We start from the raw sequence: 18,445 nt of genomic DNA, 5'->3' as shown, positions 1-18,445 counted from the left end.
TTAAACCAATTTATTGACTACAAAAGATAGATTTTAAGTGATAGACAAAAAGTCAGAGTTAGTTACCCAAAGAAAAGAAAATATAAGCACGTAGTTTGAACTCTCAACCCTATTAGACTGGGCAACATCTAGATTGTAGTTTTTCTGACCCCTGGATACTGCAGTCCTTAGTATACAGGTTTGTCCTTTAAACCTGGGCCAGTCTCCTCTGTTGGAGTGTCCAGTCTTCTGAGTCTCTTTGTTGCTTGCAGCATAGATGGGGGCAGGAGAAAGGCAAAGCATGTGGCCAATGCGTTCTGTTTTATACCCTTAGTCCATGTACTTGGAGAATACAAGTCCAGGCATGTCTGGTGAGCATTGCTGAGTCACAAGGTGAAGCAATACCCCGGTGTGTCTCCTGTCATTGAATTGTAACTCCTCTGCTGGAAAATGGCTGGTGATATCTGTTCAGCATCTGTTGGTTACCTCTTTTCTTATCATTGTCTCCTTTGAGCTAGTATCTAGGTGCTTCCCAAACCCACAGCATATTTTAGTGAAAACTATATAACACAATTCTTATAATTTCGTATGCATTGATGATATACATATTTAGATAGAACAATGGCTTCCAGCAGATCATAACCTTTCCCCTGATACCATACATGGCATGCATTATATGCAAGATCACAATTATATATAAACGAGATATATGGGGATTACAGAACGCTCCAGCAAAGTATAGACTGTCACAATGTGACATTTGTGGGTTTCCTAGGCATTTAAAAAAGCATTCTTAAATAACTCTCCATTATCACTTTTATTTTTATGTTTAAATGTTTCCTCCCACTCAGTTTTTCTCATGTTTGTTTTTTTTTTGGCACTGGGAATTTGTTCATTTTTAAAGCACCAAGTACATATATATTACTGGTCAGGACTACATTCTGTTTGCACACAACAAATAAAATTAGTGTTTGATCACTTCCATCTGAGCAACCATCAGTTTTTAGTTCAATGATCAGTTCATTTTTATTGGTTAGACTGAAGTCCAACAGTGCAACCAATTTGGGGTAATTCTATATGTTTGACGCACTGTTTTTTTGGTGCTAGAAAGTTACCATCTATAATTTTTAGAACTCAAGGATGCTTTACTAATGGCAGCATGAGACCTCTAACATATGTTTCCATGGTGGAAATAACCCTTGATAACTCAGTGTTTCTAGACATTAAGGCCTGGCTTGACAAAGCTCTGGCTGGGATGATTTAGTTGGTGTTGGTCCTGCTTTGAGCAGGGGGTTGGACTATATGACCTCCTGATGTCTCTTCCAACCCTAATACTCGAGGATTACAGATAGATGTTTATGGATCTGCTCATCCTGTACCCTTATCTGCTTTAATGGCCTGTAACAGACCTCCACCAGTACCTCATCTTGTGATTCATCAGACCATTGAACCATAAGCAGTTCAGATCCTGTTCCTCTCAATTGTCCATAACTTTAAAGCTCGTAATGGTATCTTTCATGTAGAGTGCCATCCCCCTCCCCTTCTACCCACTCTTTTTGCTAAATAGGGTGTATCCAGTGTCTTTAAAACATTCCAGTCATGTGGCTCCTCCCACTGGGTTTCAGTAATAGCAATTATATGAAAGGAGAAATGAGATATGCAAGAGGTTGTTGTAAATCCTCTCTCTAACTGTGCAGATTTATTTATAGTTTTGACCCTGAAACAGGAGAAGTGTCAGAAATTCCATGAAGTCCACTAGGGATTTTGCTATTGATTTTATGTGGAAAGCTCTCAGACGTTATGATGATAGGTATAAAACTGTAACATCTGATCTGTTTCTTCATGCAAGTAATATTTTCCTTACACTGTTGAACAGCTTACCTCTTTGGATGCATTCGTCATTGGTGCAGTAGCTAAGGCAGTTGCCACAACCATCACCTACCCCATGCAGACAGTACAATCAATTTTGCGGGTGAGTATTAGTTATACTGAAAATAGGTCCATCTAATTCCAGGCGAAGGCAGCTCTGCCTCTGGAGGCCACTACTGTACAGCCCAAGACCTCTCTATTCAAGAGTCCTTGCTGGACGGATTTCTCTTATCTTGCTGATTGTGTTGAAGGTCATTGGCAGGTCTTACCATTTGTAAGGGCCTAGACTTGGGCTTTTTTGTTGCCTTGCCAAAGGAGCCTGCCGGAACTTCAGTAGGGATAGGGAAGTCTCATAAGCAGGTAATAGTAATTACAATATAGCACATTTATGTAGTGTCTTCCACAAAAACTCTTGAGGCACCTTACAATTTAAAGGCTGCATAAAATGTGGATTTAAAGGCTGCATAAAATGTGGATTCTGAATATAAATAGAAAATAGGTTCCATAAACACAGAAAATAAAATTTAAAGACTAAATACTAAAGACCAAGTGATGGAAGGTAAACTAAAAAAGTAAATAATATACATAAGGTTTGCTTTATTTAGTCAAACCACTACTTGCTTTTAGTGGTGGCCAATATTTGACGCATCAGAGGAAAGTGAACTCACATATAATGCACCTAGCTCAAGGGTGGCCAACCTGAGCCTGAGAAGGAGCCAGAATTTACCAATGTACATTGCCAAAGAGCCACAGTAATACATCAGCAGCCCTCCCCCCACCCCCAGCGCCTCCCACCCACCGGCAGCCCCGCTGATCAATGCTTTCCCCTCCTTCCCCGCACCTCCTGATAAGCTCTTTCGTGTCGTGCAAGAGGCTCAAGAGAGGGAGGAGGAAGGGCCTAGCAGGCTTAGGGGAGGGAGTGGGGGCAGGGCCAATAGTTGAGTCACAGGTCGGCCACCCCTGACCTAGCCAATTGCCCAGTGCTGTACTCTAATTAGAGTGGTGAGGGAATCGCTCAGTCCTGATCCTTGGAAGCAGTCAATACATCCTGCAGCATGTAATATGAATACCTTTATTTTAGCTTGGGTAGCTATACATGTTGACATTGGTGTAGTATTACAATAGAGATAACATTTTTAGTAACTATTCAAAGTCATATCTGCTTACTTTAATACTAAGTACTTAGCACTGTAGAGCCAAGTGTGGTAGAATTAGTTGGATGTTTGCATGGAGCATGGATCATCAATAACACTCTGTGTTTGTCACGGAGGTAATGGAAGTCACAGATTCTGTGACTTCCTGTGACCTCTGTGACTTCTGCAGCAGCCAGTGTGGCTGACTCTAGGACCGCCCAAGCAGCTGGACCTGGAGCCACTCGGGCGGCCCTTGGGACAGCTACACGAGCCACTGCTGGAGTGGTTTTGCAGCCAGCCCCTCGGGCAGCCTCACAGCCAGCCGTACCAACCGATGGCCTGGGCAGCTGGCCCCAGAGACCACCCGAGCAGCGGCCGATGCAGCTGGCCCTGAGGACCGCCTGAGCAGCAGTCCTGGGGCAGCAGGAGTAGACGTTGTGATTCCGGGGCGGCCGGAGCAGTGGGGCTCCTCTCTTCCCTCCCTCCCTACCCCCCAGCCATGGCCAGAGCAGCAGTAAGCCCCGCCCCCCCGGGCTCCCTCTCCCTGGCACCTGGTGTCATGGGGTCCCCTGGGGCTCTCCCCCTGCAGCTGGTGTTCCAGGCTCCTGTCCCCCCACAGCGCCCCCTCCCCCCGAAAGAAAGATTCAATCAGAGGTATTTATGGTATAAATCATGGACAGGTAATGGGCTGTGAGCTGTCCATGACTTTTACTAATAATACCCGTGATTAAATCTTAGCCTTAATCATCAGTACAGTTGTAAATGAGGTTCCAGTTCTAGCACTAAATTCTGCCCTTGCTTACACCTGTGTAATTGCACTGAAGTTAATGGCTTTGCATAAAGTGAATCTTTAATTCAGTGATGCACAAGCCAGAAAGAACTCGGCTTGAATTTCGGATCCCAGATTGATTTTTGCAGGACTGGTGATTAGAAAAATAATCTTGAAAATGAGAATTGTTTTACAGGGAGTCAATGAAACATAATAGCATTGTGTATTTCTGTGTTTATAACTGGAGTGGAACTGGAGTTTAAAATCAAAAAGATTTCACCTGTAGCAAACAATGTTTTAATGCTAGAGGTATGATATCAAATAAACTAGGTCAGTAAAAGCTTTGGCCACACTCTTCTGCACTGATTGCAACCTTTTGACAGCACAAGCTGGAAGACATGAAAATAGATGTAGGATAATCAATCCTAGAAGTTATCTTAGAATTTAGTAGCCTCTCTGCATTTTACCTGTTCATTAGGGTTCTTGGTCTGTCAGTGAGGTTTATGGTTTAGAGGAAATAATCCCAATAAATTGTTAACACTGTTTCTTTCCTTTCCCTTTCAGTTTGGACGTCACAGATTGAACCCTGAAAACCGGACACTAGGCAGTCTTAAGAATGTTCTCTATCTTCTTCGACAGAGAGTAAGGTGAGCTTTCTAGTTCCTGTCTTAATGACGCATATACTCCCACAAAAGAATGGGCTTTTAACATATTGGCAGTTAATATTGCTGGGCCTGACCATTATTTATTTTCACCCACTTGAACTAGTAACCCAGTTCCACTTGTCGACTATTGCAAAACAGGGATGGGAGAGCAAGTAACACTTTCAAATTAAATATCTGCATGTTGTTCAGAGTGAGGTGATTATATAGATAGCAACTTAGCCTCTCCTCTGGAAAAGAGTTAAGTTTCCTGCATAGAATGCTTACCCTTCTCTATTGAGCCCATATGTTTAAAATCTAAGTAGCTGAGGAGACTGGGAATAGGATAAGGAATCCTAATTCTGTGTCTGTAATTTAACTTCTAACTCTAATTAATAATAGGTCAGTGCTGCTCTAAGGCTGTTAGTTAGTTGGCCAATAAGTCTGACAGGCAAGTGTTTGCATCGTAACTGGCTTCTTTGCTGACAATCTCTGCATAGAGGCCAAAAGTTGACTATGCCACGGAAACTGACTTACTCTCCTCAACAAAATATGAAGTATTCTGGTGGGGTAAAGCGTGTGAGAAACTTGTTCGGTTTCCCATGTTTTGTCACTCTTCTAGGGATAGAGGAAGAGCTTCAGCATGCAGAACTGTCAGTGCAGGCAGCATTTCTCATTAGCGCTGTAATTTGCTTAGAGAAAACTTCACATTTGTCAAACCTGTTTCTTCTTAGGCGTTTTGGATTGGTGGGACTCTACAAAGGCCTTGAAGCAAAGCTCCTGCAGACCGTCCTCACTGCCGCACTCATGTTCCTAGTCTATGAAAAACTGACTGCTGCTACCTTCACAGTCATGGGATTAAAGCATTCACAGAAGCACTGAGAAAGTGATCTGTGCAGCACAATAAGCATGGAAATAAACTGGGGGTATGGAGAGGGAGGTCCAATATCTGAGGAAAGGCTGGGTAGCAAAGAATTCTCTCTCTAAGGTCACCTTCTTCTCCATTAGTTTCCATTCTTATTGTCTGTCTCGGAAGCTGCGTGAGGAGAAGTTTAGAGTGAAGTCCAGTAGGATTTGCTGCCAGCTGTCTTTGTGGTGGCTTGTTCACCGTATTGACATTTTGCGACCCAATTGTATTAAGAAATTAAATGGAAAAGATTATTTTAGCACCTGAAATTGAGATTTGTTAATTACTGGAGTGGTTTGGTTGGCTCTTTTAGGGGGAGGGAGTACTTTTACTGCACTTAATTTGCCTTTTTTTTCAACTTGCCCTCAGCCATTCTCCTCCCTGTACTAGCTATCGGTAGCTCCCTGTCAGGTGTTCATCTCACCTGGTATTTGGTTCATTAAAATAGTTCATGCAGAACCGGGTTTCTGGCATAGTTTCCATTTAATTTCTGATATTTTTTTTCTGGTGGAGCATGACTGGATGTTATTCCAAATATCTATCAGAAGATGAGACTTGTGAGAAACTAGAATGCTCATTTCCCAGGGCTGAGTGTGCTGTCCCTCGGAACCACCCTCCCCCCGCCAGTGAACTTGGAACTAGATTGGCCAGTAACTGAATATAGGGATTTCCATACTGCAGCAGGCATGTATTCTGTCTAGTCTGGTACTCTAGCTCCTTCCCTCCTGAAACTAATTGTTGGTTCATTTAATCCAGTACTGTGCCTCAAACAGGGACCAACGCCACGTACCTCAGAGAGGAGAGTAAGTCCCTTCTATAGCACAACTAATTGTAAGTGTTGTTTTTCTTCCTGGCCTCTGGAGGTGGTCAGTTTGTGCCATGAAGCATGAGATGAGATATTTGTTGTCCCAGCTAGTGTAACTGCACGTGCTCTTCTTACTTATTTTTATTGTTGTATAGTCTTAGTTCATGAAATTCTGTTAAGTCCCGTTATAGCCTTTGCCATGCTTGCAGCAGTACCATTTTAACATGTGATCTCATAATCCAGGTAAAATCATGCTGGGTCAGTAGCTAAATAGCAAAGACTTCTGGGGAAAAGTCAGGTACTGCAGGAAGTAGCATTTAGTAAATGGCACTTTTTTGAGGCATTACTGATCCCATCCCTGTAGTGTTGGGGAATGCTGGTCTACCATCTTATGGATGAGAGTGAAAATTGAGGCCTTGACGCCTAGCACTCTTTGTGAGAGTAGTAGAGTAAATCCAGCCCAAATTCTGACATGGATAATTCTATCTGCCTAGTTAAATTCTCCCTTCATTTATAAGTGGATAATTTTTCAGTGGGACAACATCTTAATAAAGATTGTCTCATGGACTACCTCTCCTTCCATTCGTGATTGCAGGGACCACTTCCACTCCAATTTGCATTTATAGTACATCCCTCTGATAATTACTGCAATTGCTTACATAGGCAGGTGATATTAGTGAGGTATTGAATATTTTAAGCTTCTTTCAATGCAATTTAGTTGCTGGAATCAAGGAGAAGAACCAGCACAGTGTGATCTGTTACTCGCTGTAGACCACCTGTTAGTGTTTAATGGACCACTAGTGATCCACAGGTTAGAGTTTGAGAACTGCTATCTTCACTTCCTGTATTAAATGATGGAGTAGTATTGCTGTGCATTGCTAAACTGTTGTTGTGGCACATCCCAGAACTGGCTGTACTTTAGTGGTATACAGAGACATTCATATATTCAGTATTTGTATAGCAGGGAGTTTGTATAGTGCTTTGGAATTCACTTATCTGAAAGTTGCAGTGTGGGCTAGGTAATAAAATTAAAACCAGATAGTGCTCTCCAGTCAATAACTCCTTCTTACACATACTTAACAAGAGCAGGACACTGCTTTCATTTTCCTAACAGGTAAGTCAAATAAACAAACCAAGCTCTTCAATCTGGTGCACATACTGCAAGGGAAAAGGAGCAAGGTGTACTTCAGCCTGCCCAATAGCAATATGGCTTGCTCCATTTGACGGCTGCCAGCACAGGAGCATGTCTCATTTCTCCCTTTTGAAGGAAACTAGAGTCAGTTGCTGATCCCACTCTACTTCCTTGCTGATTCCTGCTGTAAAGGCTATTATCTCTGATCTATTTATAGTAAACCAGATGAACCTTTTTCATTGTATATTCACCCCAACACATGCTTCTGCAGATAAATGCTAAAAATAGCAGTGCAGATCTTCAGGCTCAGGCTGGAGCCTGGACTCTGAGATCCATCCCTCTTCCTGGGTTTCTGAGCTTGGGCTCCAGCCCAAGCCCAAACATCTACACTGCTATTTTTAGCCCCTGTAGTGTGAGCCATATGAGCCTGGGTCAGTTAACCCTGGCTCTGAGACTCACTGTCATGGGACTCGTTCTGCAGTGCAGACATTCCCTGAGAGATGCTTATGTTACTTACACATCTTGTGAGTTCCTCTCTTCTTAATTTTTATTTTACAGTAACTCCTCACTTAATATCCTCCCAGTTAACATTGGTTCGCTATTAGGTCGCTGACCTATTAGAGAACATACTCCTTTAAAGTCCTAAAATGTTCCCGTATAACGTTGTTTGGCTCCTGCCACATGGTGCTCTTACCTTGTTCCCCTCACCTGGCACCCGGGCCCTGCTTCCTGGGTGGAATGCCAGGCGGGCAGAGAGGGACCGGAGCCCCAGGCAGGCAGAACTGGGCAAGCCCCTGTACCTTGGTCCCACTCCCCAGCAGGAGCCTTGGGTGGGCAGAACGGGGCGAGCCCCTGCACTCCTACTCCACTATGCCCCTGCCTCAACCAAGCTTCACAATCATCATTGGTGAGTACAGTATTAAATTGTTTGTTTTAAAATTATTTAAAACTTATATTGTATATGTATCTAATGTCTTTTGTCTGGCAAAAAAAATTTCCCTGGAACCTAACCCCCCCCAACCCCAATTTACATTAATTCTTATGGGGAAATTGGATTCACTTAACATCATTTCGTTTAAAGTTGCATTTTTCAAGAACATAACTAGGACGTTAAGTGAGGAGTTACTGTACTATCATTCACAAGCATTTTTATTGAAATAGGGTATACTCTGAACAAGTGGTCAACACAGCAAGGAGAGTTCTATTTTGAACCTCACTCCCAGAATTGTTACAATCTACTACATCACTTTCCCTTTTCTGCTAAAGGTTCCATGTGGAGCAATATGGTTATGAGAAAAGGAACTATCAAGGTTTATGAGTTAATCACATGTTATTTAATGCACCCAGTGGCTAGTGCAAAAATACTTCAGAGTTCTTTCTCATGAGGTAAGATGTAACTATTTAATGACAATACAGGATAAACCTAACGGTCTGAATTCTTTGGTCTGTTAAGGTTATTTGCCCGCCATAAAGTGGTGCAAAGTGACCTTAAAATAGACAAAGATTGTTGCTGGAAGACTCTCCTTGCTAAACAGGACTCTGCCAGCAGAAAACTGGTAAAAACAGCTCTGCTGCATTCTATATCAGCAAACTCGCTTCCAGTGTTAGGAGAAGGAGGGTATGGGTCAGGCATCGTGGGGCAGCACATTAGTGCACAATTGCCTCAGAGCAGGTTTTCATGATGCTGCTAAAACAGGTGAGCTTTGTCTAAACTTGTGTTTACAACGTTGCTACCTCTAGTGCAGCTGCGCCATTGTGGACAATTGTAATATGAGTAATAATTTTTCTAGTGTAGAAAAGACATAATGGCAGGGAGCACTTCCAGCACTGTAGTAAATTACCAACCCAGAGTAGCACAGACTGGTTTTAGAGAGAGCTATATTCAATCCACCTCAACTAAAGGGAGAGTGGATGCAATGCTGAGATGGGGTGAGATAATGATAAAGAAGGATATGACTATCAGATTGTGAAATCTGGTTTGTATCTGTTTTGAAATATTGGTAGAGAAGCTGTGGTAGTTTTGACTTGCCCAGGGGCAGCCTATTATGCTGCATTCCAGACAGCTGCCTTGCCTTGCCCTGCCCTGCCCTGGAAAGGTGTTTGGCACCTTGTTGAAGGACCATCAATGAGAACCATCAAGACGGCAATTTGGGGCCATCAAATTTGAATGACTCAGCTATTGGCCACTGGCATAGCACTTTCAATTCACATGGTCCTGCAAGGATGTGGGGCAAGTATGACTTTAAACTGGGCCTGTGTCTACATTACCACTTAGGGGTGTGAATAAACCCCACTGTGACGGGGTGTACTGGCCCTGCACTGGAGCGGAAGGGGTTAAGTCAGCGCTATTAGCAGCAGAAGCCACGCCCCCCCGACTCTGTTGGGTATGCTCCGACTGCTGCTGCAGTATAAAAGGGAGCAGCCTAGCTCAGTCTGGGCTGACTGCTAAGGAGGAAGGACACTTGGTAGGGGGTCCAGCCCAGGAGCTGTTACAGCCCTTGCCTACGGGAGCTGAAGAGCCCAAGACCCAGACCAGAGGCCTGTGGCCAGTGGAACCCCAGGGAGCATACTGTGCCAAGGAGCCTGGAGGACCCTATGGACCATTGCTAGAGGCAAGCAGGTAGGAAGCCACCCAGGGAGGATGGATGAGTGGTACCTCCCACTCTCATGAGGTCAGCGTGTTTTGGTGGGACTCCCCGCTGACCCAGTGGCAGACCACTCTGCCACTATTAGGGCCCTGGGTCAGGGCCTGGTGGAGTCGGGTGGGTCCGGGCCCCCTTACTGGGGCTGGCACTCCCATGGTGATGGCCCCCAGGTGCTGGCCACTAGGCCACACTACAGTGCAATGGAAGGTGATTATATTGACTCCGGCCGCAAGACCGCACTACCCTGCATCTGAGGGTGGTTGTATTGACTCTGGCCATTGAACTAAGCAACCCTAAGGCTGGGTGCAACCTCATTGGCTTTAACAGGGGCAGGGGGAAGGAATAACACACCCTTGCCCCACCACCGGGGTGACCCTGCCCTGAGGAACATAAGTTACAATGACCTAAACATCACTGTGGACAGCACTATGTCCCTCCGACATAGCTACCACCACTCATTGGGGGTGGATTAATTAAGCCGATTGGAGAGCTCTCTGCCATCAGCTTAGAGTGGCTACTCTAGAGAGCTTACAGTGGTGCAGATGCACTGCTGTAATCTCTAGTGTAGCCATAGCCTATGGGTTGAATACGTGGTACAAAGCAGGGATCCTATATAAGCACAGGGGGCGGCCGACCATTGCCATATGTAAGAAAGACTTGCAGGAGAGCCTCTACCCAGTCTGAAATGCTGATGAACCACAAACATAAGAATCGGTGACCTCTGACTAAGGGAGGGTGCATCTCAGGACTTCTGTTATTTTCAAAGAGTTGTCAAGAGCTTTAAGAATAAAGTGAATGTCAAGAAATTTCTCTGCTAAGCCTGTATTCCTTGCTTTCTTGCCACCCAGTCTCTGAAGGCTTCCAAGGGAAGCAGTGGGAGCAAAAGATCTATCTGTCTTTAAGATTAAACTCGATAAGTTTATGGAGGAGATGGTATGATGGGATAACATGGTTTTGGTAATTAAATATTCATGGTAAATAGGCCCAATGGCCTGTGATGGGATATTAGATGGAGTGGGATCCGAGTTACCCAGGAAAGCATTTTCTGTAGTATCTGGCTGATGAATCTTGCCCATATGCTCAGGGTTTAGCTGATCGCCATATTTGGGGTCGGGAAGGAATTTTCCTCCAGGGCAGATTGGAAGAGGCCCTGGAGGTTTTTCGCCTTCCTCTGTAGCATGGGGCATGGGTCACTTGCTGGAGGATTCTCTGCTCCTTGAAGTCTTTAAACTACGATTTGAGGACTTCAATAGCACAGATATAGGTGTGAGGTTTTTTGCAGGAGTGGTGGGTGAAATTCTATGGCCTGCGTTGTGCAGGAGGTCAGACTAGATGATCATAATGGTCCCTTCTGACCTAAATATCTATGAAAAAAGGCGTTACATTAGAAGCCAGGACTGTCACAGCCTAGGTAGAACTCTGAGGGAGCATATGTAAGCAACAGGGGGGCTCAGGAAGCACTGGCTTTAGAGTCTAGGGCGGCTGGATGGTAACATCAAACATCCCAAAGCAAGGCATCAGACAAGAGGGCCAGGACCCAGGCCCTGAACCCAGGCCCTGAACCCAGGACCTGGCCCTGTTGTCCTAGAGCTAGAAAGGGTGATTAAATTCTACCCAGAACCAGTTGGCCTAGAAGTCATGGGCAGCACAAGAACCCCCCATTCAGGCAGGCTAGCCCCCTGTCTGACCCCTTCTGCTCAAGGCCCTGCCCATACCCTGCCAGAGGAGTTCCGAGCCCTCCACCATGCCCAGAGGAGCCCCAGCCAAGCCCCCGAGTCCCGGGCCACCAACTGCCATGGCCTGCCAGCCGGTCAGAGCCACCCCAAGTTCCAGGGGAGAGGTAGAGTTACAGTGGAAAGAGGAGCAGCATGGGCAGGGCCATGGAGGAAGACCAGGATATAGGGCCTCAGCCTGGACACCCTTTTGGCAGCGGCATTCCAAAGGTAGCAGGCCAGCGGCGTGCTTCCAGAGGGAGGTGTGTTGCATCTGACCTATTATACCCACCACCCGTATCAGGGTATCAGTCCCTCATCAGGTATGAGACTCTCTCAATTGGTGGAAGGGCCCAGACAATGTGTGAGGATTCCGTTTGTTCAGCTTCCTCTCTCTATCACCATGACAGATGCATCCGTGATGGTCTAGGGGATGCACTTGGGGACTCACATTTTTCAGGACAAGTAGTCTGCCCATGAGACATAGCTACATGTCAACATCCTTGAACTGAGGGCAGTCAGGAATGCCTGTATCCACTTTCTGTCTTTAATCAAAAACATGTCCCTAAAAATCCTGACAGACAACATAGCTTGCATGTTCTATACGAACCGATAAGAAGGGGCCAGATTCCCTTCTCTTTGTGACAAAGAGGTAAAGCTCTGAAATTGGTGCATAGCCAATTGCATCCTTATTTCAGCAGCTTACCTTCCAGGGATACAAAACAGGTGAGCAGATGACAACAGCAAAGACATCTCCCAGAACTAAGAGTGGAAATTGGAGACGGAAACATTTTTGCTCAAGGAGGGTTTGGGTCCTCTCTCGTTGGGAGATGCCTGTATTTTCCCCCAGTGCCCCTGTTTCTGAAAGTGATAAACAAGATCAAGCATGACTAAGCCAGGATCATATTAACAGTCCCAACATGGGCCAGACAAATATGGTATCCTTGCCTGAATCACCTAGCTATTTGGCAGGCAATCAGCCTTCCATCCATTCCTCATTTCTTTTCCAAGATGCCAGTCAGACTCTTCACACCAACCTGAACATTCTTTGTCTCAAAGCTTGGCTCCTCGATGGTTCATGAGACTAGAGTCTAATTGTTCTAAGAAAGTACAACATGTAACTGCAAGTTACACTTACCCCCACAAGTGGAAAAGGTTCAGCCTTGAGTGTGTCAAGAGAGGTGTACCACCTGCTTACTCTTCTCTCTCTGCCATCCTTGATTACCTCTTAAAGCTAAAAACTAGACAAGATTATCCATGAACTCTGCCAGGGTTCACCTGGCAGCTATAACAGCCCTTCATTCTCCTGGTTGAGGGATTCTCAGTCTTTGCTCATCGTACAATTGTAAGGTTTCTCAGCGGATTGGGGAACCTTTTCCCTCAACTAAGGAACTCACTCCTATCTGGGACTTGAATTTAGATGCCTTACGGCCCCCCTTTGAGCCAATGGCCATCTCTTCCCTCATTAATTTATCTTGGAAGACAGCTTTTTTGGTGGCTATCACCTCTGCTCGAAGGGTTGGGGAAATAAGGGCTCTAACAGCAGACCCTCCATTTATAATATTTTTCAATGACAAAGTTTTATGCCCACACCCTAAATCTTTGCCCAAGGTGTCATCTGAGTTTCACATCAACCTGCTTATCCATCTTCCAGGTTTTTTCCCCCAAGCCACGTCAGTACAGAGAGAAAGCCATTTTATACACTTTGGATGTTAGGCGGAGTGATGAGACATTAATCTGGCACTAGCCCTGGAGGAATTAATATAGATAAGAGAGGCCAGTGGCAGCTATAGGCTACACCTGGGGGGGGAGCATAGGACATGATAAGGCTTAATTGGGAATGAAACCTCACCTGTGCAGAAACAGGCAGGGCCTCTGTAAAGCCTAGGAGCTGAGTATAGACGGTGCTGCAATGAGGTGAGCCTGTAGTCAGACTCCATGATACAAGTAGGAGCCTGAAAAAGGCAGTATCAGAAGCAGTCCAGGGAAGGAGCAGTAAAGTCAGAAAGTATAGAACCTGCACTACTGGTTCAAGGGTCCTTGGACTGGAACCCAGAGTAGAGGGCAGGCCCAGGTTCCTCTACTAGCCACTGCGAAAGTGGTGCAATCAGTGCAGTGGATATGGAGACTGCCTGAGACTTGGTGGAAACAGACTATTATGGGACCCCGGAATAGGAGGAGGAGTGTGACTTGGCCAGTTGGCTAAGCCATGAAGGAGAGGCGCTGCAGCTCCTGACTAGTGAGAGAGGGGCCACAGAGTGAGTGCCATAGGCTTGGTCTACACTGTGGGGGAATAGATCTAAGTTACAACACTTCAGCTATGTAAATAACGTAGCTGAAGTTGACATACTTAGATCTACTTACCACGGTGTCTTCACTGTGGTAAGTCAACAGGTGACGCTCCCCTGTTGACTCTGCCTGCGCCTCTCCCTCCGGTGGAGTTCCAGAGTCGACGGGAGAGCGCTCGGTGGTCGATTTATCGGGTGTAGGTTAGACGCGATAAATCGACCCCCAGTTGGATCGATCGTTGCCCGTCGATCCAGTGGGTAACGTAGACAAACCCTGAGATGATGGGCTGAGCAACCACTGGATGGGACGGGGACAGTGGGAAGCTAATTCCCCAGATGAGCCATGCAGAGGCACCACTGAGAGCGGAGTAGCAGACCCTGTTAAAGGAGGGCATTACCTTTTATTTGGATAGAACTAAGTCTTTTCTGAAATCACACAGACTGTTTGTGACTATTGTGCGTAGGTTTAAAGGGTTCAGTTATTTCAACCCAGATACTCTCCAGGTGGATGTCTGATAGTATTATATTGTGCTATGAATTTGCAGACAGCCTCCTTCTAGGATATTGGCCCATTCCACAAGATCTCTGTCCACATCTATTGCACTACTCAAGAATGTTCCTATTCTGGACATTTGTAAGGCTGCCATTTGGACCTCCATACATACCTTTTCCACGCATTATGCAGTGGTGCAGTATTCTGGATAAGCCCTCTGCTCCAGCTGGGTGTACTGCCTGGTAGTCACCTGAAGTGGATCACCCAGAGGGACACTGCTTGAAGAAAGAAGGAGCGGTTACTCACCTTATGCAGTGACTCGCGTTCTGTGAGACGTGTGTGTCCATGTGTGTTCCACTACCACCCTCCTTCCCCACTGCTTTAGAGTTTCCTCTGGGGACTTTATGATAGAGAAGGAACTGAGGGCAGTTCATCCGCACAGCCCTATATAGCCTCGGAAAGGGGCACAAGGAAGTATAGAGTGCATGCATGGGCCAAACAAGCACTACTACCAAAAATCTCCAATTAATAGCGCAAAGGGTGCAAGCACACCTGACGTGGAGCACCCGTAGGGGGACACACATCTCAAAGTCCAGTCACTGCATAAGGTGAGTAACCACTTCTTTCTCTTTCCATCCCCCCCACCCCATATAACCACCAGAGTTATATTAACTTACTCACTGCTCCTTCTATTTGACATTTGTACACCTCTCTTTTCTTTTTCTTTCCCTCTCCCTTTCCTCCGTATCTTACTTCCACCAATTTTACCCCTTTGTTTTGTTTTGTTTTGTCTCTCTTGGGCAGCCAGCTGACTCACTTCCCTAACTATTCCTTCAGGTTATTAAAATGGCAAAAATAGTACACTTAAAGAAAAGGCCAATAGTATCTTATTAAATAGATGTTAGACATCCTGATTGTTAAAATCTAGCTACATTATTAAGTGTTGGCAGATGTAAGACAGGGGGAGAAGGAGGTTGATTCAAACAATTTGATATCTGCTTCCAGCATGGCTGATTTCTCCTGGTAAGATTATACAATTATCAAACACAAATATGACAAAACACAAAATGTGAATCTATGAATTTCAAAGCAACTGAGTCACCTTTTAAATGTACATTTTACCAGGTCTGGTCCTGGTTTCCCTTTTCTATGCGCCTGAGCCAAGGACTGTCATTGACTTCAATAGGCTCTAGATCTGGCTCCAAGACTTCAGAACCTTACAGGGTGCTGAAACCATGCTTAGATTGAAAGAGGAAAGAGAACATCTCTTGTCTTGCTCCAGTGACCTGGATTGATTGAGAAGCAACATTGCTGGGTTCTGAAAGAGGAGTTGCTCCCTGTCTTGTCCTCAGTGTTAAACATGCTGGTGTTCTTATATCTTTACATCAACTACAGTAATACTGTTGTAAGCTACATAGGTTTGGTTTATCATTGCAATTTTTGTTTTAGAAATTGAATTTAGCTGAAGTTTAAAGTGAAGGAAAGGCAGGAGGAATGTTTAATTTTTTTATGAAGTGTTTTTATATTATTTCTACTTTTGAATGTGTGCATGAGTGTATGTGATGAACGAATAGATCTGTCCTGTTTTGATTGGGCTCTGGATGATGTCTATACAGCCTTTTGACTTACACTCTCGCTCTTCCTCTCTCATTCATTCTCCAGTTTAATTCTGTGCCTATTCAGCCCTTCCTTAAAGTGATCAGCTTAGCACCTGTGGAGGGATCCAATATTCCTGACAAAAACATATGCTGAATTTCTTTTCTGTATATATTTTCTTTTTCTCTTTGGTAGGATGAATTGATACACTAATTTCAGTCAGCAACACAAGATACTTCTTATCTGGGGTTGTCAACAGTTCCATATTACAAGGGACGTCCCTTATTTAAAAAGAAAATTACCTGCCCCTTACTAAAACGGTACGGGACGCCTTTTATCCTGTATTTCAACATATTACACATATTCTCATTATGTAAAGCCAGTTTTATTATTACCTCATTTTTCAATTATATAAAGTTTGTAAAATCAGAGAATTGGTCCCATGATTTACTGAACCAATGTACCTGTAGCGCAGAAGTTCCCAAACTATGGGGCATGGCCCCGATGGGGCAGGGGGCATGTGATAAGGTTATCGGAGGGCACAAAGACCTGATTGGGGCCATGCTGAAAGGCTGGAGTCAGGAGGGGGCTCTGTCCAGCAGGGGAAGCGGACAGGGCTCTGTGCAGGTGGTCTCAGCTGCCACCAACCAGCAGTTATGCTCCTCTGCTGGAGATATTGGCAGAGACTCTGTGAGCAGGGAATGGAAGGCTATACTCCAGGAGTGCTGACCCCAATGCCAGACAGAGCCCCTTCCTGGCCCTGGCCCTTCAGTGCAGTTCCAGGGCACATGGCCCCGTCCACTTGTCCTGCCAGGTGGCGCCTACACAGGGAAAGATGATGGGGCCATGCTAAAGAGTTGGAGTCAGCAGGGGGCCCTGTCCAGCAGGGGGCCAATACTCACAGGTACATCTTTCCACTCCCCTCCCGACCCTGGCCCTGCAGTGCTGCCCTGTTCACTTCCAGAGCTGGGTCCCAGCAGCCAAGACTGCCACAGGGAGCGGAAGGTTTCCTCAATTGAGCCATAGTGAGTACCCTCCACCCACTGTGGTACTGGGCACCCCATCCCTGGCCCCCGTAATACAGTGTACGCCTCCTCCATAGGGGTGGTAAGAAAACAGTCCTGTATTGAAATACAATGTTGGCAACCCTATTCTTGTCACTTAAGATCCCAGGCTTTCTCAATTGTTCATCAGTACCTTTCCAACTGCCCAGAATCTATTATTATTTAATAAAACTTAAAAGTTCTAAAGTGAGATATTTTCAGGAAAGATCTTCAGCAATCCCCAATGATTTAGAAAATAAGAGCAGCTCCCAACCTCTAAAGGAGGGGCAAAGCGAACATCTGAGGCCTGGTGAAAGACAATTATTTTGCTCAATTATTAATTCCCAGGATTTAGTAAATAACTGAAGTAAGATTAAAAATATACCACCATGAAAGCTTTTGGACGCTGTGTGCAGTGAAAAAAAAAAAGAAATTGTTGGCTTTGAGAGGTTGATATTGTTACAATTCAAGGTGTTGGATAGAGCCCATCTGGGACAGGGATGTAGGTAGCAATTTGAAATTTCTTTGTACACACTGACTGATTCAGTGCCTCCTGTATGTACACGTTACACTCAGGTTCCTAAAATGGAGATGCCGTGACATACAACATAACTAAAGCACTAGGTACCGTTGGATCCAGAGATTTACCCTTGTGACAATAGAAACCTGGTGAAGAGAAATTAGTGTCAATTCTCATAAGAAATATTGCCCCATAGGAAACTAAAGTTACTAACTGTGATGTTAGTAACACGCTGCTAATATTTTAACAAGGAACCATCAAACATTTCCTCCTTAGCCTGTGAGAAAAAACATGTATTATGGGTCTAAGTGTGATAGACAAGGAGTGAGAGACTAATCTATTCATTTGTTCATCACATCAAACTCTTCATTTGTTTTACCGGTTAAAAAGCTCTCTCATAACCAGAACCAAGAAGGGAGGCAAGAATGGAAGGGGGGAAATATGTAGTAAGTGCTCTTGCTGGGAATGCTTGTACTTTGCACCTGAACAATAAATACTGATAGTCCAACACAATGTTTAACTTGTGTTTATTTTAGGCGTGGGTAGAGAGCATGATAGAGATCTCATACAGAGTGCTGCCCTTGAGTATCCTTCCTGGGAAATGCTGAAAATACCAGATACTTTTAACAATGCACTCTTCAAAGTTATTTCCATCAGCCCCAGGGACAGAATTAATAGCAGAGAAAGATGGCAGTATCCAGAGAGAGGGTAAGCTCGATAAGTAGGGCCCTGCCAAATTCATGGTCCATTCTGGTCAATTTCACGGCCAAGGATTTGAAAATTAGTCACTTTCATGTTTTCAGAGGTTTACATTTGAAATTTCACTGTGATGTAATTGTGAGGGTCCTGACCAAAAAAAGGGGTCATGAGGGGGGCACAAAATAGCTGTAGGGGGGTTGCAGGATTGCTTCTG

At 44.9% G+C, this 18,445-nt stretch overlaps 1 protein-coding gene across 1 annotated transcript in view; it reads left to right on the top strand.

Annotated features, from left to right (window-relative positions):
• The window catches only part of SLC25A17 (solute carrier family 25 member 17), a 64,016-nt gene extending 45,971 nt beyond the window's left edge, over positions 1 to 18,045 (top strand). Inside the window, exons 7-9 of the mRNA XM_073327134.2 lie at positions 1,856 to 1,951; positions 4,315 to 4,397; positions 5,126 to 18,045. Coding sequence (XP_073183235.2) covers positions 1,856 to 1,951; positions 4,315 to 4,397; positions 5,126 to 5,273 — 327 coding nt within the window. The 3' untranslated portion in view covers positions 5,274 to 18,045. The remainder of the gene's footprint in view (positions 1 to 1,855; positions 1,952 to 4,314; positions 4,398 to 5,125) is intronic.
• Positions 18,046 to 18,445: the final 400 nt, after the last annotated feature.

This window comes from Lepidochelys kempii, chromosome 1 (genome assembly GCF_965140285.1).
Source record: "Lepidochelys kempii isolate rLepKem1 chromosome 1, rLepKem1.hap1, whole genome shotgun sequence".
Classification (NCBI taxonomy): Eukaryota; Metazoa; Chordata; order Testudines; family Cheloniidae; genus Lepidochelys; species Lepidochelys kempii.
Note: the sequence above shows the minus strand (reverse complement) of the source record. Positions and strands in the feature narration are given on the sequence as shown.